Source organism: Stenella coeruleoalba, assembly GCF_951394435.1.
Source record: "Stenella coeruleoalba genome assembly, chromosome: 18".
In the NCBI taxonomy this organism is placed as follows: Eukaryota; Metazoa; Chordata; class Mammalia; order Artiodactyla; family Delphinidae; genus Stenella; species Stenella coeruleoalba.
In genome coordinates, this window is record NC_137164.1 from 8,265,804 (window position 1) to 8,286,793 (window position 20,990).

General features: G+C 41.7%; 1 protein-coding gene across 5 annotated transcripts in view; it reads left to right on the plus strand.

Moving 5' to 3' along the window:
- FRY (FRY microtubule binding protein) overlaps positions 1-20,990 on the plus strand; it is a 425,215-nt gene that overhangs the window by 83,223 nt on the left and 321,002 nt on the right. For 2 of the 5 annotated variants that reach the window (XM_079902876.1, XM_079902873.1), the window contains exons 1-2: positions 13,391-13,493; positions 13,972-14,144. Coding sequence is in view for 1 of the 5 variants with exons in the window: in XM_079902872.1 (XP_079758998.1) it covers positions 13,940-14,144 (205 nt within the window). In the remaining 4 variants the exon portion in view is untranslated. Of the gene's footprint in view, positions 1-13,208; positions 13,287-13,390; positions 13,494-13,922; positions 14,145-20,990 lie in introns of those variants that run through there. The other 3 variants (XM_079902874.1, XM_079902875.1, XM_079902872.1) reach the window with 3 other exon arrangements.

Consider the following 20,990-nt stretch of genomic DNA (forward strand, 5'->3'; position numbering starts at 1 on the left):
ATTTAGAATTTGAAAGAGAAAGGAATAAGAAATTGCTTTTACTTAGCAAATACTATATGCCAGGCAGAATGAGTTACATTTCCCCAAAGGTATCTTATTTCATCCTCAGAAGGACTCTCACTTATCCTGGGACTCCAGCCCCTGTGCTGTTTCCACCTCACTGGACTGCCCCCAGTGCCATGAGAAACGCATCTATTATCAAGTGTCAAGATCATCACCGTGATGGTTAATATACCATGTGGAAGTTCACTTGGTTTTCAGAAGTTCTTCCCTCTAGTCACAATTGATTGGTTACTAATAAGTTAAAAATGAAGTTAAAGCAATCTGCACCAGCACTTACTTTAAATGAAAACCAAGTATTCATCCCTATTCTCTTCTTTCTGAAAACCGATGTACATCTTAAAACTTTATTTGAATTTTTGTAGTTGGAAGCTACACAAGTCAGAAGTAGTATGTAATTTTTAAGTAAATGTTCTTCTAAAATATTGCATTTTATCCTCCCCCCGACCCCCCACTGCTTTTTTTTTTGCGGTACGAGGGCCTCTCACTGTTGTGGCCTCTCTCATTGCAGAGCACAGGCTCCAGACGCGCAGGCTCAGCGACCATGGCTCACGGGCTCAGCCGCTCCGCGGCATGTGGGATCTTCCCGGACCGGGGCATGAACCTACGTCCCATGCATCGGCAGGTGGACTCTCAACCACTGCGCCACCAGGGAAGCCCTGCCTCCCACTGCTTTTTATTATTCAAGGTTTACCCTGGCTGTTCTCTATAGTAGCCAGACAGTTCATCTGGTCAGGTAGTGTTGTTCTCTTTGGTTCATTAAATTGTAAATTCCTCAAGCTCAGGAATTGTTTTCTTCTTTTATTCCCACCTCCCTTCCCTGGACTTACATTGCTGATACATTAAAGAGCTCAGTAAATGTGTGATGCGTTGAATGGAGTGGAACTGCAGCGTTCACCCACCTCACTGGACTTGGTGGGTGTCCTGGTTGTCCGTCCACCAGCCCTGTGGTGTGTTTAGAGACCAGTGCTTCCAGAAGCGGACTGAGGTCCCTTGGAATGGGGCTGTTGTCATTGCCCAAATCTATTATGTATCATTTAGAATCGAAACTATATGTCAGTTAAATTAGCACTAGAATTCTCTTCCCTCTTTCTCTTTACTTGGTATAACTTTAAAAAAAAATACTATTTTGTGATTCTTTGCACTCACTCCTTTTGAAACTTAACCAAAGCAGTTGTTCGTAGTCATGTTTGAGCCATTTGTGAATCAAGAAAATCAACCTTAGAAGGTTAGAGTCAAGTGTTCAGGCCTTATCTTGCCATATCAGCCTTTTACCTACATATTTCAGTGGGTATTGAACTCATTTTTCTTTTTCTAACTTCCTGTCTTCTGCTGATGTCAACTAGTTAGGTATTTGTGTTTAAGTGTATGAAAATGTAACTCCTGCAGCCCCAAACTGCTTCTAGAAGCTGCAAGGACTCAGAAGACAGGGTTCTCCTGGCACCACCTCCACTCCCCAGTCTTAGCCCTGGGAGCCTGGCATGGGTGACCCCAATATGCAAGGAGAGTGAACCTCCAGTTCCACAGCCGAGCAAGCAAAGGTGTGTAAGACATGAGTTACACGCCAGCGAGGGAGACCGATGCGTGGGCAGATCAGCTATACAGCAGTGTAGGAAAGGTGATGGTAAATAGTCGAGCAAGGGAGTTAGGAGCTCAGAGGGGCAACTAAGGCAGCTGGGAAAAGCCAGAGACAGTTTCTTAATGGAGCCTGGAGAATTGGGGTTGGGAGAGGAGAGAGGGGTGGTGCAGGGAGCGAGCGAAGGGAATTAAGGGGTGAGGAGAAGGTAAGAAAAGGACTCCAGGAGGAGGCAGCCACGTGAACTAGGGCACTGACTGAGCGATGGCTGGGAGTGGGGAGTGTTCAGGGCACCAACCGTGTGCAGCTGAGCATTGCTGAACAGGCACATGCAAAGAAGGCAGTTGTAAGAGGTGAGAGTAAGGAAGCGAACTGGCACCAGGTCATGGAGGAGAGGCTTGGTAGTGCCAAGGTGCTGAATGGAGCCATCATTGCCTTTCCACCTACAGACCCAGGGAGCCTTGAAGACAGTTTAAGCAGAAGGACCTGCCATTTGTCTTTTCAGTGGAGCCATTAGGCACCAACAGTGAGGACACGTGTGAGGGGCAGAGGCAGAGAGAAAGCCATCGCAGAGTCTAGGCAAGAGTTAGTGGAGACCTGCCTTAGGACAAGGGTGACAGGAATAGAGGAAGCGATGAATTCAAAGTGGTAAAATTGGCAGCACTGGGTAAGCGCTGCGTGTGGTGGCGGGGAGAGGACGGAATTTAGAATGATTCCCAAGTTAGAGATTCAAGTGGTCAAGACAATTCAGGAGGGGTAGCAATTTAGAGCCCATGATGATTTCAGTTCTGGACCTGTTGAGCCTCGGGTGATCTTGAGTATCTGGATGGAAATATCCATCATGTAGTTGGATGTGAGCCCCGTGATGAGGTGGTAGCATAGATCTGAGGAGTTTACGTATCTGAAGAACACACAGCCACTGCTTGAGAATGCGAGCACAGGGCGATTAGATTTTATCCCTTGGTTAATAGTACCTGTGTAAAAATTCCAGGCTGCTTAGACATACGGGATAAAGATATAGACGTGTGTACGGACACACACACACACACACACGTGTGTGTGTGTGTGTGTATATATATATATATATATATATATATATATATTCCCCCTGCTCCCCTCCCCCACTGAGGATTAGTAAAATAGTAAATATCCTGTGAAGCATTGCATCAGAAGAAGCGTTTGCAAGGAATGTAGACAAAACAACATAAACCAAAACCACATACCTCCTCCAAAAAAAGAGCAGTGCATGTAGAAAATTACAGCTTTGTATCCACGTCAAGGAAGAGTGTTTGACAGCTACAGGATGTGAGAAGGAGATTCAAATGACCAGTTTGTTTGGTTTGGGGAAAAAGAATGTTCACATGAAGTCACAAGAGAACCCCTTACATCCTCCGTATCGCATTAAAGTCACCATTAATACATCCCCGGCCCACTCACCCTAACAATGTGTCTAATGTGTTCACCCAGCCATTTTCCCCCCACCCCGGCCCCCGTAAGTATGAAACTGTACAAAATACTACTGATTTTTTAGATCTGGGCATCCACTAAAGTCATTCTGATATTTCAAAGTGGAAGTTAAACTAGATGTTTTCTAGGGAAAAGAAGCTTCGTATGGATATCTGTAGATCACGATATACACAGCGGGCCCTCCGTTATCTGCTGGTCTGCGTTCTCGGATTCAGCCAACTGCAGCATTTTACAAAGGGACTTGAGCAGCTGTCGATTTTGGTATCAGCTTTTGGGGGTCCTGGAACCAGGGCCCCTTGGATACCGAGGACGACGGTGTTACCTTACTAAACGGCAACTCAATGCAGGGAACTCTTGTATTAAGTGATTTAAAGAATTTTATTTCTTATGGCTCCTCTCCTGGAATGGCAAAGAAATAAAACATTTGTAACAGTTGATGAATACTATATCATTTTTTCAAGTCTGAGTTACACTGAGAATCCTATGCTAGTTTCTCCAAGACTCCAAAATTTTCCAGAATTCTTCAACATTTCATTACTGTAAGAATTCTCTCTCAGTGTAGGAAAGGGGAATTAGAGAAACTGACCTGACCTCTACCTATAAATACCTGACCTTTCAGGTCAACAATAAATAAAAATAAAGACACACACATGCTGGAGCTGAGGTAGTGGTTCATCTTTTGAGAATTTCAGAAGAATTACTGTGGGAAAATGGAAAACCACAAAACAGCATGTATTAAATTCCTAGTCAAACTTCTGCATCTCTGTAAAGACCAAAATGAAACCACAAGCGATCATAAATGGTAAAAAACTGACTTCCCTAATAGGGTAGCATTTCATCAAGGTGGTGTGGTAGCTGATCTTTGTGGAGAAACTTGTTCAACAACAAGAAGAATACAGGTTTGTGTATAACAGAGTAACTGCTGATTGAGTGAGAACACTGTTGAGTTTCAGTTATTTTCTGTCTACTTGGAGGACAATCTGTAGAAAAATATAATTATATTTTGACTTCCCTTGCCCCCTTCCAACCGTTGGCATGTGTTGCAAGAGTAGAAACTCACTTCTTCAGTTTCCTGGATAAATTATAAAGACAGTTTCTGTGGCTTGTATTGGACTCCTGAGCCTGATATAAATTGTTTGAAGTTACTTTCTCTGGTCCATCTTCTTTAGCACAGGCAAAAGCAGTTGATTTTGTATTGATTGCATAGCACCGAGGTCTGTTCTCCTTGTAGGGGAGGGGGGACCTGGCAAACAACGGGCAGGGATTTAAAGCTTGTTCGTTTCTTCTACACGGGCAGTCACGATGCCCAAGAGGCCATTAACAAATGGCTTTTTGTTTTGCAGAACATTAGGGTCAAAACATACTAATAGTTGTTTGTTACCTAGAAAACAGGGGGAAAGAAAGTTCTCTATTCAGCCAAGTTTGGAAAATGCCAGTTAAACAGAGTTAAGTAGGATCGATTCTTTGCTGCAAGATTCAAGAGTCTTCAACATGGACCCCTGCATGGTGACGCTACAAAAGAGATTTGTTCGCAGAATTTCCTAGACGTTTCTCACCTAGGCACAGCTTTGTCACACAGACCCACTGTTTGAAAATCGTGGGTTAAGGCACGGACTCCAGAAGTTCTGTAAACACTTGACCGTGTGGCCTGGGGAAGGCCTCAACTGATACACAACTTTGGTTTCTTCGGCCTATATACACTGTCTTTAAAAACATGAAGCCAACATTTACAAATCAAGATATTTCAATACAAAAATCAGGGTTGCAAGCTTCTCTTGAAAAATCAGAGGATGAGGCAGACTGGGCCTTCAGTACTCCACAAGCACAGTCCACTGGACCTTGGGAAGCCACTGCCCTTCAGGGGAGAGATGTTCACCCCATTCATCACTGTCTACCCACCCCATTTCCGTACACACGACAGCCTCACTCGTTGATCTCCCTTGGGTGGCTCCAGGCACACTGGCCCCTCCCAGCCACATGGTACCCTTCACGTGGATGAGAGGGGGCTCTGAGGTTGAATCTGGGTGGGTGGTGGATGGCAGGACAAAGCCTGGAATCTGGAACCAAATATGCCAAAATGTTGACAGGGGTTGTCATGACTCATGAGGTTATAAAGTGTTTTCTGCTTCTTTTTATTTACTTTTCTGTGCTTTCCAAATATTCTGCAACAAACATGTTTCCTTTGTAATAAAAAACAGAATTAAAAAAGAAAAAACAGCTAGAAAGAATCTGAAATAGGGATTTTTTTTGAGATTTAGCTGCTATGAAAATATCTCCCTTCCTTTAAATCCTGATTACTAATAGAACTTATAAAACCAGGAAGAGAAGCATGAATTTATGCAAGAAACCAAAAATAGGTCTGCTTCAAGAGTTGTCTTAAGATCCTGTCTCTTAGCTATTCATCATGAGTTAATGATATAAATTTGTAGTTATATTTTATGGAGGTGGGGTTGAAAGATGTTGGTTTGGCTTATATGAAGTTTGGTTTCTGATACTTGGACCTTTCCTAGCTTCTAGAATATGACAAAAAAAATAAATCACCTTTTGTATGGAAAACGATAAAAATAAATAAGTAGAAGGATAGTTAGATCTTTCTGAGATGATAGAGGAAGCTGGGAGAATTGAAGTGGAAAATTAAGGCCCACCTTACTTACTGGTGAAGATAGTTCCAAGTTTTGATAAAATTTCCTCCAAGCTGGCTAGGACTCAACAGTGAGTAAACAGACATGACACATTCTTAAATCTTGCGTGAAACAGACATTTGGAATCCTTAGTGGGAATTTAATTCCTGGACAAAGGAAATAAAAGGGTGGCTCCTTTCAGCACCTGAGGGAGAGATACTGGAAGGACACCATTGGAAATTTCTCGTTTGATTCAGTTGTCAGTTGCTCTTTCCTGGTCATAAAAGAAGGCCCAGAAATGAGGGTGGGGCAAAGGAGATGCTTTGTGGGTAAGGATGAGGAACCAGGGAGAGGGAAGACAAAATCAGAAGGGAAAAGCCTGGAGGTAGCTGGGAAACAAAGAATCAGAGGGAAAATGTATATTTTAGAGAGTTTGGTATTAAAGGAAGACTAGACTTGGTTGTAATCAGTTACTGCTGCAGTTTCTTGGCCTCTCTTAACGAGTTTCCTCCTCTGTCAAGTAGAGAAAATGGTAGTACTGCATGAGAAATGTCAATACTTAGCATAGTACGTGACTAGAGGGAATACACAATAAATACTGTTACGAGCACTGGATTAAAAGAAAATGTTGCTATGTTTTACATTGACTCCCAGTTTTTGGGTAGTGATGAGAGAATGTCTCATAGGGTATGACAACAAAAAACAAATTGGTATCTTGAGATTTGTTTCATGGCCTTGTACATGGTCCATCATTTTTTTAGATGTCCTACAGAAATTTAAGACATTGTTTTTGGGTACAGAGTTCTCGGCCCACTGGATCAGGCTTTTTAATTGTGATATTTAAATCTGTTTTCTTACAGTTGCTGTTTTTTTTTTTTTTTTTTGACCGCTTAATATCAGCTTCTGAAAAACTTTACTCTTACTTTTGTTTGCGTAAGAAGCAATACGATGTTTGTAAAAATGGCAACCATATGAAGCTAAACTGGGATTTAAATGGCCGTGAGTGATAAAGTTTCTCTATTGCTCACACCTGAATTTGCAGACTAGAGCTAGCTCAATGACTCGGACATTTCACATTTTTTCATTAAATAGGTGGTGTCACCTGAATAATCAGTGCAGTGTTTGATCCAGCTCCAAAGCCACTGAAGGCATTCATGCTGCCCACTTACCTCTGGAAAGTTCAAATCGTAGAATCTAAAGGACATCGGCAGTGTCAGAAATTGTGGGAAGAATCTTCAGACTAGGTCATTTCATCCAGTCCTTGGGTGTTTAGCAAGGCTGCACCCAAGTCGCCTAAGATAACCGATGTTTATCCCGATCGTGAAGTTCTTTGCCCTAAAAGATTGCACACTTTTGCTTGGTGGCTTGTGAGGAAACTTCCTGTTAAGATGTGCCTTCTTTTTTTTTTCACTGCAGTTTTTTACTCTTTTACTTCTCCGTTCATTCTGTAATATTTATTGAGCACCTTCTCTGGGCAACTCACTGTAACAGTGAATGTGTTACCTGGGAGTATCGTGTAGACATCTTTCGAGCATTCTTGGAGTTCTACAGTGTGTAAATTAAACACTAAAGACATAGTTCAGGATAAGAAAATTCTTCAGTGAAAATGACTCACATAACACTTGAGTCCATGTATATTTTTCTCTCACTCTTGAAGTAGATGATGGAATAAGAAGATTGTTTTCACTTTTATTTATTAATTTTATTAGCTGAAAGCCGGAACATGTCTGAATCCTGGCCGAATGCACTGGGGGGGAGGTATAACGTTGCCTTTTTAAAAAAAGTTTTATTGAGGTATAATTGACCTATAATAAATTTCTTATATTTGAAGTATAGAAGTTGATTCGTTTTGACATATGTGTACACCTATGAATCCATCACCCCCCAACATTTCAAATCTAGAACACTACGGAGAAGTTTGGGATGGGGCTTTGGACTTCACGTCATTGGCACACAGATGAAAGTTGCAGTCGTGGCTGAGAACGTCTGCTGAGCGCCACTAATAACTCCTGCCATCGGAGTGACAGCAGTCACTTGCCAACCTGGTTTTAGCTACTGCATTTCTGAGGTTACACCATCTAGTGTTTGGACAAAATATTTTAAAAGCTTCGATTCTCTTATGAATGCAAATTTCAGTTTAGTTCCTTAAGCCGAAGAATAACTCTCCATCCTTCCTCTCAGAGACCACGTGGGTGTGTCAGGGACGTAGTACAGGGAGGAAGATTTGTTTATGCTGTACCTTCTCACCAGAGAACTCCACAACAAGCCCAGAAAAATGTGTCCTTAAGCCCTACCTTAATCTGAGAAAAAGCCCTGCAGTTATGCTGGTATTTTGCTGAGACTTGCAAAATTGAACAAAGAGGAATGCAAGTGCAAATGAAGTAGGATTTCAAGCCAGTAAGACCTGGTTCTAAAGATTTTTTTAAAAGGTACAGTCTGCAGGACATTAAAAACTTGCCTAAGAGTCTGCTTCAGCAAATCTCTGTATCTTAGACTCTGGAATAAATAAAGATGATTCAGGAGAAGGGTTATTTACTGGAGCCAGATTTTTTTAAATGTCTTTTTACATTTTGTTAGGAATTACCAAATTGTTTGAACAGGTTAGAGCCAGGTTTTTAATACTGATTTTTTTTAAAGGAGGTGTCCTCTGTATGTCTAATTTGTGGTGGTGTTTGAAAAGATATGTAATAATGCCAACTTATGGTTTTTCCTTCCGTTCCCAATTTGCTAGGATCGCTCAATCTCACTTTTCCAATGTCTGTACTTTTGCATGATATAATGCCCCAGTGTAGGTACGGGATTGCTGTGTTTGCCATTTTGTGGGCATTTGGTGTGATGTCACGTCTTAGTGCCTTTGCACTGTTTCCCTTCATCTGCCTTGTGAACTCTCCGCTTCTCCCCTGAAAATGCTTCACTTCCCATTCCCCTCCCATCAGGAAGAGCTGACCGAGTAGCTTTTTTTACGTCACCTCTGCACAGAGTGATCTCTCTGTGTTCCAGTAACTCGTTTGTTATAGGTCTGCTCCCTTCCTAGATCAAGAGGTTCTTGAGAGCAGAGACCTTGGACTTTGCATGGTGTCAGACACATAGCAGATGTGTCCAATCAGGGGGCTTGCCAAAGAGAAGGAACGAGGGAAGGAGAGAAGAAAATACCCTTCTAAGGAGCCCCGGAAGAATCTGAGCAGAAGGGATCTGAGACATAGGAGGAAAACAAGAGATAATAGTGTCATGGACTCCAAGGGAGCAGAGAATTTGAAGAGGGAAAGGCTGGTCATGAGTGCTAATTGCCAGGGAGAGCCAATGAGATAAGTACTGAAAATATCCATTGTATTGTTAGGAACTGAGAAAAGATTTCCTCAGCCATGGTCACACCCTAGGTAATACTGCAGGTGTGTTAACAACACCAAGCAGAGATGTGTTGGCAGTAAGCGGTGGCAGGTGACCTCTCAGAGGGATGGGTCAGTGGAGTTCCTTGGCTCGGGGATAGCCTTCATCATGACGTTCTATACGATGATTTTTTTTTTTTTTTCCTGGTGGCAAACCCACTGAATAATTGGTCCTCTCAGTTTACAAACTGAATGAAGAGTTCAAAACTCAGAAATATTTGCAGGATATACAGTACAGCAGAGTCAGATTGAGATTCGGAAGCTAATTGGTTGAATCTTAACAGGCCTAAAATCTTGGTGGATCATTTCTCAAAAGGTGATAATGAGCAAGGTGGTTACAGTTGTAAAACGGTACAGTTCTCAACTTGCAGCCTTCTCAAAAAATCCAAATGATTTAGTAGTGCTATTTAAAATCTCTCAAAATTCACAAGGAAATTATAGCTGCAAATGAGGAAATAAATGTCTTTCTATGGAATATTTGAACATTCTAAGAGCAAGAAGATAGTGTCTTATTAGCAGGAGGAATAAAATGTTCATGAGATGGTAACAGCATTTAATAAAAAATACACAAGTGCTTAACAGAATAGAGTCACAGATGTAGAAAATAAACTTATGGTTACCAAGGGGGAAAACAGGGGAGGAATAAATTGGGAGACTGGGAGTGACACACACTACTGTATGTAACATAGATAACTAATTAGGATCTACTGTATAGCACAGAGAACTCTACTCAATACTCAGTAATGACCTATATGGGAAAAGAATCTAAAAAAGAGTGGATATATGTATATGCATAACTGATTCACTTTGCTGTAGAGCAGAAACTAACACAACATTGTAAGTCAACTATACTCCAATAAAAATTAATTAAAAAAACAAAGAAAGCTCTAAGGCTTTTGGTGCCACACAGATTAAATTTAATCCATTTTGGTCAAAAAAAAACCCCAAACAAACCCAAAACACAAGTTCTTGAAGAATAAGAAATTAAAAGAATTCAAAAGAGATTAATATATTGGGTTTTTAGGAGAATGGAAACTTTTAAAACGTAATGGTTATTAAATGTATAGGAATAGAAAATGTCCAGTTATAAATCTTAAATTACTTAACTATGCTATAAGTTTTAAGATTTCTTTTAGCTCAGAGCCTAATATATCATCATTCCTTTGACTACCTGAAAAAAAATGAAATGCCACTTTTGCTGGTAGTATGAAAGAGGGAGGAATGGACTTAACATTACAGTTTGTGAATATTCTCGTTTAGCCCAAACCAAGCGAAATTATTTGTGGCCAATTATCACTCATATTGTCAGCCAATTTAAATATTTTGAAAAGAAAGTTTACTTTTTTTATGTTCACAAATTTAATACTATTTTAAAATAAAATTGTCCTTTTTTTCATTACCCTAAAATTTGAATAATAGCAAATTCAAGCTGTTCTCACTTTTCTCTTTGAGAAAATATAGTAAATGAGCTAGATTCATATCTGTTTATATTCCCAATGAGTGGAGAATAGTTGGGCAGGAGAGGAATTAAATTGCGCCTATCAGGAACCCTGAGCCCTCTCTTACATCATTTTATTTTTAGAGGATCAGGAGATTAGGGGCACCTTCACAAGTAGGGTAGGATTTTTTTTCCCCTAATTATGATTTAAATCTCAGGAAAATGGAATACGTTTATCTAAAATGCATTTTAATATGCAGAGTCTCAACATGAATACTTTATTTTTAAAGCATAAATCGGAATTCTCCTTCTGTTTTCTCATACTTTCATTCCATGGATCTTAAAGATGTCCTGACAGCTGGGTTACACGGGGAAGGCCCAGTTAGATCAGCCAGACCATTCCTCCCTCCCTCAGTGATGCAATGGAAATCTGCCTAAAACCAAGAATTGTGCTAGGAAAATAGAGAAAGACTTTAGAGTTCTTTCAGATTTCATATATACATTTAATAATGCAACATGGTGTTCTTTTGTTTTTATTTAATTTAATTAATTTATTTATTTCATTTTAACATCTTTATTGGAGTAATTGCTTTACAATGGTATGTTAGCTTCAGCTTCACAACAAAATGAATCAGTTATACATATACATATGTCCCCATATCTCCTCCCGCTTGCATCTCCCTCCCTCCCACCCTCCCTATCCCACCCCTCCAGGCGGTCACAAAGCACCGAGCTGATCTCTCTGTGCTATGCGGCTGCTTCCCACTAGCTATCTACCTTACGTTTGGTAGTGTATATATATTCGTGCCTCTCTCTCGCTTTGTCACAGTTTACCCTTCCCCCTCCCCATAGCCTCAAGTCCATTCTCTAGTAAGTCTGTGTCTTTATTCCTGTTTCACCCCTAGGTTTTTCATGACATTTGTTTTTCTTAAATTCCATATATATGTGTTAGCATACGGTATTTGTCTCTCTCTTTCTGACTTACTTCACTCTGTGTGACAGACTCTAGGTCTATCCACCTCATTACAAATAGCTCAATTTCGTTTCTTTTTATGGCTGAGTAATGGTGTTCTTTTGTTTTGAGTATGGCGTAGTTTTTTGTGTTTTTTTCAGTGTGGTGTAGTTTAAAGCACGGCCTTGGGCATAAGCGTTGGGAGTCAGGTCAAAGCTGTGTTCAGATCTTCTCCCAGTTCCCCGGGCGTTTGGCAGTCTCAGTGTGCTCATCTGTAGAACAGGGGGATTAGGAAGAATCAATGAGATGATGCATGTCCAAAGCTTAGCACAGAACCTGGCTGGTATTAAGCATGCAGTAAACCACAGCTATTGTTACAGTGCCTTCCAGGTGCATACACTCTTAACCCTGTGTTTGCAGCCAGCCTTTCCAAGGTGCAGCCGTACCTGTTCCACACTCTGTGTGATAATAACACCTTTCCTCTAAGACTCCATTTCATCTCATACACACTCTTATTTAGCCCCGTGAGGATACCGTGAATTGGGAAAGAAAGTCACTAAATAGTTCGACTTTCAGCTTGTCTTTTGGTAGATTTCTCCCTGTTAGCATCCAGTATTTTGTACCCTAGGGCTCTACCTTGTTAGGTATTCAAAACTTAAACACCGTTCCTGAGATTTACATTATGGAAATGTTTTCTTTCTCCTATTAAATCGTTATCTCAAACTTCAAGTAATGCTTTACTTTTTATTTCTTTGCTAGAAAAAAAATGTATCTTCATTAAGCTAAGGGAGATTGAAGAAGTCTCATGGGCTTTTCAAAATAGTTTTGTACAAGCCACTCATTGTTTTGAAGTTCGTGATACGTTCCAACTTGACAAAATAGTTTTAAGTCCTGCAAGGGAAATGGTGTAGATGTTTCTCAGAATTAGTAAAATAATTTAATAATCTAATATGTAAATAGTTTGCTGGATTATAATGATAATTTATGGGTTATAATGCAACCCTAATCTGGACACACTTGTTAAAAAAATACTTTTCTCTTCAGAAAATCTGTTGTAGTTTGAAGACCTATTTGCTAAAAGGAGCAAAGAGAATGAAACTTATACTTGTGTTGAAGTGTATCCTCAGTTAGGTGAAAAGACCCAGCTCCTAAGTTCTACCAAGCAATACAACCTACTTGGCAGCCAGGAAACCTAAGTAAACAGTGATTTCTGAAACAACCCCTAAATCTTTTATAATGGTATGTATCTACTGCTTCCAGGCGCTGGGAAGAGAAAAGGCAGATTTTATCTTCTTTATCTTCTGACTCACACTGCAACCAGACAGAACATAAGAGGGGTGTGTGTGTGTGTGTGAGACAGAGAGAGACAGAGGAGGGGGTGGGGGAGAGGAGACCCAGCCCTGGGACATGAGGGAATAAATGATTGAGTTATGATTTCTGCACAGTCAATGAAAGAAAAAAGGGCAGAACATTTCCACATAAATAGAGCAAGGGGGAAGGGAGCAAAGGACACAAAATGCAAACTCCGGAAGCGAAAGAAAGAAAGTATGGGACAGGTCAAGCAGGAGTCTAGTCAATGCTGCTTTTTCTCAGACCACCAAACCAGTTGACCGCGTTAGTTTCAAGGTGTTAGTTTCAAGTTGCAAGGCAGAATGCCCGCAAAGGTCACAGAGTTTCCTTTCCATTTGCTGAGTGGAGGCTGCCATCACTGATAGGTCACAGCTCATTTGCTAGACCTCTGACTTCGCCGCCAGACAGCTGACCTTTTCAAGAAGCCGTTTGCCAGGTAGAGCGCAGGATGGAAGGGGTGGGTAGGAAGCGGCGCAGGGTTCCCGGCACTGCTGCTCGGTACACGCCCACCACGGGTTCTTTCCTCATCTCCGCAGCCATCTCTCATCTCCTTCGTCCAGCCAACTTCCAGTCGGCTGCCTGCCAGATAAGGAATTTAATAAAGACAGATGTTTGTTCTGCGTGTGTAGTTTGAAACAGAAAGGTAGGAGGAAATGTAAAATGTTTCCCAAAAGCTTGTAAAAAATCTTGAATAGTTTGGGAAGTAATAATAATTAGGCTTGCGATTTGCATAGGTATTCACTCTTAAGAGCAAGTTGTGTTTGCTCTGTGGCAACGCACTAATAAAACAGAAATTTCACACAGTAACCATCACTTTTATTACCCGTGTGCCACATCTGTTCAACTTCCTCAGTCTTCTGAACCTAATGATATTTTGGATCTCTCCTCCCTGGTGCTATTAGCGGTGGATAGGAGGGGCTCCTTCGTAATTCTACACCTGTTCCAGTCCACACCCATCAACTTGCTAAGCTTCCCAGACAAGTGCGGGGTAAAGCATGAGAACATCTGAATCTGGGGTGGAGACGCAGATGGCTGAGGCTGGGCTTGGCTTTTCAGATTTTGTGAAGAAAATCTAATGTATTTCCTACCATGGCAGTTGATGACGGCAATTTATATTCCAGGACGAAGAACAAACTAAATTCATCTCAGAATGATTGTAAATCATCGAGACGGAGTAGCCTGCCGCCTGAACTACTCATAGGAAATGACATTAAAGGAAGACTTCAGAGAAACATTAAAAACTTGGAACCCGTTCACCTGAGGCGCCCGAAAAAGAGACCGTCCATATTTCCAGGTAGGATTTGTTTTTGTAGATGCCTGCCAGTTAAAAAAAACACACCAAAAGCAACAAGGACTGTATTTCGTTTGTAATGATCAGATGTGTTACATTTAAAACGAACTCGGGACATGTTTGAGTATAAAATATAGAATGATTCTTTCATCTGAAAGCACCCCCATCTTTTTTTCTTTTCTTTTCTTTCTTTATTTTCATATCTTTAAGGGTCTGGAAATAGGCGGCTGTTTTATTCTCAGGCAGCAGGATCAGGGAACCGCTTTGCTTGCAGTCCTGGAGAATGCCATGCTGCATTTCATTCTCTGGTGTGTTTTCTTTATTTTGCAAGATTATGGGATTGTTGAGTGAAGCTGATATTTGTGTGCCCCAGAAATTAACACCATTAAATACTCGAATGCATGCTTCAAATTCCTGTCTTGCATCAGAGCCTGAAACATTTGTAGTAAAGGGCTCAATTAAACAATGTGGATGGTGAAATGTATTGGAGCACAGAAGACTCAGGGATTTCAATCTTGATAAAGAGACTCTGATGGCAGCTTTAGATGTCCATGCCTGGTATTAGAGGTGTGTAAGCTTGTAGAAGACGCCTGTGATTGTGAACTCTCACGGAGGTGTCACTGGTGGGTGTGTGGTCACTGGAGAGGATGAATTATTTAGTCAACTTATTTCACTACCGTTTGCATTGGAATCTCCTGGAGAAACTGAAAGTGGCCTTTTTGTTTGTGATTGATTGATTGGAGTCTTTAAGGAGGATAGATTAGACACAACTGCTGAGGGCTAACTCTGTGATGATAGAAAATAAACAAGAATAATTCATTCAAGCTTTACTTCATCATGAAAATGAAATGAACCCCCCTAACAGTTGAGTTTTTTTAAAAAATATTTATCTATTTATTTGGTTGTGCTGGGTCTTAGTTGTGGCAGCTGGCTCCTTAGTTGCAGCTTGCCAGCTTCTTAGTTGCGGCATGAGAACTCTTAGTTGCGGCATGCACGTGGGATCTAGTTCCCAGACCAGGGATCGAACCTGGGCCGCCTGCATTGGGAGCGCAGAGTTTTATCCACTGTGCCACCAGGGAAGTCCCACAGCTGAGTCTTTATATGGAGGTGGGAGCTCAATGGATTCTTGTCTAGACTGTGTCCCTAAATGGTACTCCAAGCCACCTCACCGACCCCTGTGGCCTTCAGGTACATTATTTTTTCTGCCTATTTCTGCTGCCATTCCCCTTCTTGGGGACAGCAACAGGAGATGGACTCTTAACATCCTCCCTATCTGCTAGGGTCTCCAGTTGACAAGGTAGAGAGTTGTCTGCCCAAAGTTTGAACAATAGTGGCTACTTTTTTTTCTAAATTCCCTTTCACATGAACCACAACTTCATTGTCATGTAGGTCTCACTAACTTCTTTTTACAGTGGTTGACTTAGAAATGCCACCAGGCTGCAAATCCCACCACAGCTCCTAAACATCAGCTGAAAACAGAAATGTACATAGGTTGTGATAACCATTCCTATGTTATATGCTGTGTGGTTACACATAAAGAGTGGATATAATGTGGGACCTGAGCGTCAGAGAAATTAAGACGCAACTCAAAATTAGTAACTGGCAAAACTACGGGTCAGACATGGGTCTTTTAACTCCAGTGTTGAAGCTGTTTCCCTCTGTTACCCTGTGCTGCGTTGTCAACTGTTGTTCTCATTTGTCTGATGAGATGTAAGATTGAAGACATGTCAGCGTTCCGATGTGCATTCACTCTGACCCTTACATACACACAGTCAACTTTATCCTCTCTCTCAAGTCTCCTGTTTTCAGTCCTGCACTGAGTGATTTGAATGATGGGTTGATCAGCTCATTCATTCACTCATGAAATATTCATGTAGTTCTTGCGCTGGTCTAGGGTGGACCTTGAAGAACCGAGCTACGTGGTACTCTTGTGTTCTTATCTCCCGTTTCTCCTCTAAGGGCCGTCTCACACTGCAGATAGTTATCTACCCAAAATGCAAATATGTTTGGGTCATTCCCTTACAATTCTTCGGTGGCTACCCTCGCTCTTCAGATAAAGTCCAGACTCCTTAAAGTGAAGTACACGAGACTGCCTACCTGGCCGCTGCTTCTGTCCCCGGCCCATCTCTTTGCTCTCCTCCCCTTGCAGTCCTGCAAACTCAGCCAACTTTAGATCCCCGTGGTCCATAATGCTTGCTCTTCTAGGGTAGGTGCTATATAACCTACCTGCGTAGTTTCACCCAACTAATTCCTACCTTGGCTTCAGGTGTCAGCTTGACAGCCCTTGTAGGGAACGTCTAGGAAGCTTTCCTGACCCTCCCATCTGGGTGGGGTCCATTTTCCGTCCTTCTCATAACACCTGGACTTTTCCCTATCACAGCACGTATCACATTGTATTGTAATTATCTGTTTACTTGTCTGTATCTTCCACTGGCCAGTGAGCCAGGGACCATATTAGTCTTGTTAACCATTGTGTCCCTTGTACCTATCACAATGCTTGGCACATAGCATGAACTAATAAATATTTATTCAGTTGACTCAAATCGTGATGGACAGAATGAACCCTTGGCATGCCTTGTATGCTCTGCTTTCTTCCACTTTCGCATCCTCCCTCACCTCCCAACGCACACACAGGTGCACACACACACGCCTGTGTTCCTGTTATGCCCTTTCTTCCATTCTCCACCTGGGCTCCGAGGCCTAATTCAAGACTTCTGTCTTCTGTAATCACGCAGTCTTCCCATCTCTTTGAGTTCTCCTTTCATGCCTACCACTCACCTCCTTGGCCTCAGTACTGCACAAAGAGTCCTTCCCTTTCTTCCTGGGATTGTGTTCAATTGTCTTAGGTTGTGAGTGGGTTCGGTGGTCACTTTGTGGCAACTAAGTTTCTATTTGTATAGAAATTCTTTGAAAACAGGGGCAATATCTTATATGGCCCAATTGTATCCGAGAGGGAATTGCACATAGTAGGTGGTCAGTTAACATCTGGTGGTAAATTAACTAATTTGCTGTGAGGCTGTGTCCATCCTGTGGGGCCTATCTGATTCTAGCTCCAGGAAAGAACTAGTTGGCAGTAGAGACTATCAAAAGGGAAGGTCTTTATACTGATTTTCATCACCATATAGGAACTCCTGGTGGGGGAAATGCAGGTACCCCTTGTCTCAGTGTGTAATTCATTTGTTAAAACATGTTAGGATTCTGCTATATGCCAGGATCATTCTAGACCTTGGGAAGAGAGCAGAAAATAAGACAGTTTCTTATGTGGCTGATGGGAAAGAATTTTCCTAGCAGGATGCCTTGCATATTGTGCAACCCGACAAATACCTCTTGAGAAAAGGGGTGAAGGGGGTACCATACTCACAGCAGTGAATCTTAAAAATCAAAACCAATACATTTAAAAATCATATTTTTATGATTTTTACAAAAACATCAAAAACTAACTGTTTTTCTTCCCTTGAAGAAGCCTCAACAGTAGAACTAGTTTGAGTTGCTCAGTTGAAGTTCTTCCATCTCGGCTTCACCAGACCAGGCATTAAGAGTGTAGGTAGGTCTCTAGCGGGCAGCTAACCTTGCTTCCTTGTCCTCCTGAAAGAACTCCAGCAGCTCCAGAGCAGAGGGCTGAGCTCCGTGAAAGAAAGCAAAGGAGGAGAGAGATGTGGTCCTTACACATACCACATCCATAGGCACGGCAGATTGAAATGAGCATCTCATCCTGCACCTAGAAGAAAGTGGGGCTCAGGTGCCAGGTGTCATGGGTTGTTCACTCAGCACTCGTAAGCAAGCAAGTTGGTGTGTCTGATCAGCTCATTCTTAAAATATCCTGCTGATTTTACAATCATCTGTTTGAAAAGCGAGGAGCCATCTGCTTGGAGGAAACAGGCAGTTCCACGCACTTCCTTGTTGCTTAGTCAGAGGATGAGTGTGGGACCTCGAGGAGGAGGGCCCTCTGGTCAGGACTCACATGGCAGATAGGCCAGCACGTAAGCTAACCTCCATTCTCCTTTTTAAGTTGGTTCTGTTCCAAAGGGATTTTTTTTTAAAAAATCCTAAACAATCTAAAAAAAATTATTTAAAATCATTTTAATAAAAAAACAGATTTTGAACATTTTCTAAAGTAAAACTCCTTTTTTTTTTTCTTGCTGTATGTAGGATTTTATTGGAAACACAGGGAAGTAGTAAGAACACTGGCAGCTAGATGGTTCCAGCCTCCCTGAGGGTGGCCAGAAGGATACAGTGCAGCTGGGCAGTTGGGTTCGGGCTCCCTCCTGGGCGCCTGCTTATCCCAGGCACAGGGAAAGACACTCTGTAATTAAGCCCGCCTCCTCCAGTTGTGTGCTCGATGTTAGAATTCTGTCACTCTGCGGACTTTCCTGGCTTCGCCTTCCAATGCAGGGGGTGCGGGTTCGATCCCGGTCGGGGAACTAAGATCCCACATGCCTCGCGGCCAAAAACCAGAACATGAAACAGAAGCAATATGGTAACAGATTCAATAAAGACTTTAAAAATGGTCCACATCACCCCCCCAAAAAATCTGTAAAGAATAAAAAAAAAAAAAAGGAATTTTGTCACTCAGAATCCCTGCTGAGTAGTGATTTGATGACGTTTCAGCAAGGCCTTTCAGGGACAAGGAGGACGGGGGAGGACCTCCTTAAGGTCGCACCGTAAACAGTGCTTCCTGGGAGTGTGTGCAGTTGGATTCAGTGGCTCCTCTTGGTGATGACAGGACCCATGTTTCGTACACCTGGGTGTCTTTGATGTGGGAGGTGCCCTGGAGGTGGTGAGGTGTGCAGGCAGGGTGGCGGCACGTGAGAAGCACCATGTCATGGCCTCTCCGGAGCCGCACCCCCGTCCATCTGGTGGTGTGACTTCCTACCACGGCTGCTTCCAGAGGTGGCTGTGCTCAGGGCCTAAGACAAGGGAGCCTCAAAGGCACGAGTCTGAACTTGTCCTCTCATGAAAGGATTTCAAGACAAAGGATTTCACCAAGGAAGTATCTACCTCACAACTGGGTTCACGTTCTGATCCCCCATCTTACTAAACGTGTAATGGACGAGTCACCTGATCCCTGGGAACCTGTTTATTTCTTCATCTGTGAAATGGGAGCGAAAACACCAGTGTCACAGGGTTACCTGAAATGCAAATGAGATAGTCCCGTGAGGATGAAATGATACACAGCTGGAATTGACTGTGTTCGCTTATTCTTTGTTGATATCAAAGGTTTTGTTTCACATAATTTGTACTTTACATGGGTGGGTGGTAAGTGTAATTGGAACACTTTTGCAAATCTTCATGGATGGAAAGTTATCCTAAGTCGTCAATCAAACCCTCTGCTAAGGTAAATTATTATTATTATTACTTTTTTTTTTTTTTTTTTGCGGTATGCGGGCCTCTCACTGTTGTGGCCTCTCCCGTCGCGGAGCACAGGCTCCGGACGCATAGGCTCAGCGGCCATGGCCCACGGGCCCAGCCGCTCCGCGGCATGTGGAATCTTTCCGGACCGGGGCACGAACCGGTGTCCCCTGCATCGGCAGGCAGACTCTCAACCACTGCGCCGCCAGGGAAGCCCTGCTAAGGTAAATTCTATATAATGAGACACCACTAAAAGACCTATTAATTTTCCATGAAAAGAGGGTAACATGGAAGCTCTTCTTAATAAAAATAGCCATATATTTTCTCAACATGACCTCATTAAACTTGAGAGTATTGTCATGTCAGGCCTCTGAAAATTGTTCTGTATTAGAAACAACACTATCTGTGATTTCAAAACTTACTTGTGGCCTTGTGTTCAATGATTTTGCCTAACTTTGTCTAACACCTTGCTTTGGGAAATTCAACTTAGGCTTTTTTTTTTTTTTTTTTCGGTTGCACCTCGTGGCATGTGGGATCTTAGTTCCCCAACCAGGGGTCAAATCTGTGCTCCCTGTAGTGGAAGCACAGAGCCCTAACGACTGGACCACCAGGGAAGTCCCAGCTTAGGCTTTTCTTTGAACTATAAGTTGGAATAGGATGGTCGTTCATTCACAATTACATATGATGTATAGCTTATATGTAAGATTAAAAATGAACTCACCACTTGAAATGAATCTTTTTAAATATTAGGAGTATTTAGACTTCCAAAAGTTTTGAAAATCAACGTTTGACATTTTGATTTAAAATATTTATAGCATTTCTTACTCAAAAATACTAATGCAACAAAGACTGAGGTATCCTGTTTCCTTAAATAATCGTATTTATTTTATGGATAAGTTTATTCAGGGAGGTGAAATTTCTGTTCTTGTTTTGCTTTGTTTTTTTTCTAAAAAGAAACAAAGCCAAAAACTTAATGAGGATATTAATGGTAAACCAGTTACTTTTAAGAAAAACAAAAATGCTAGTACTAGTCACATGTGTGATAACCAAAGGGAAATATGTTTTACCTTTATGCAGGGACACAGAATAAGCAGAAGGCATTAGATTTACGGCTTGACTTCAGGCTTTTCCTCCTTGTCATAAAAAAATAAATAAATACAAATATACGGTTCTGAATGCAGGACTTACGATATAAGTATATTGAGAAGTGGCTTAAATGCTCCTGTTCTAAAAGCAGTTCGTTTCCATTTGCTGATCTATAGCAAATGTATAACTTTTCAGATTTGAGAGCTCCCACACACTTTTCTTCCCATTCTTAAATCTAACACTGTAAGGTCTAGTAGTGACATCTAGACCATGAAAAGATTGTGTTTTTACATCCACATAACTTTATATTTACTCAAGATAGTTCAGTGATAATTTTAAGCATTTTAATTGTTTTCATAAATAATGTACTTTTAACAAATATTTAGCAGGGGATATGGCCATCCAGTCACTCAG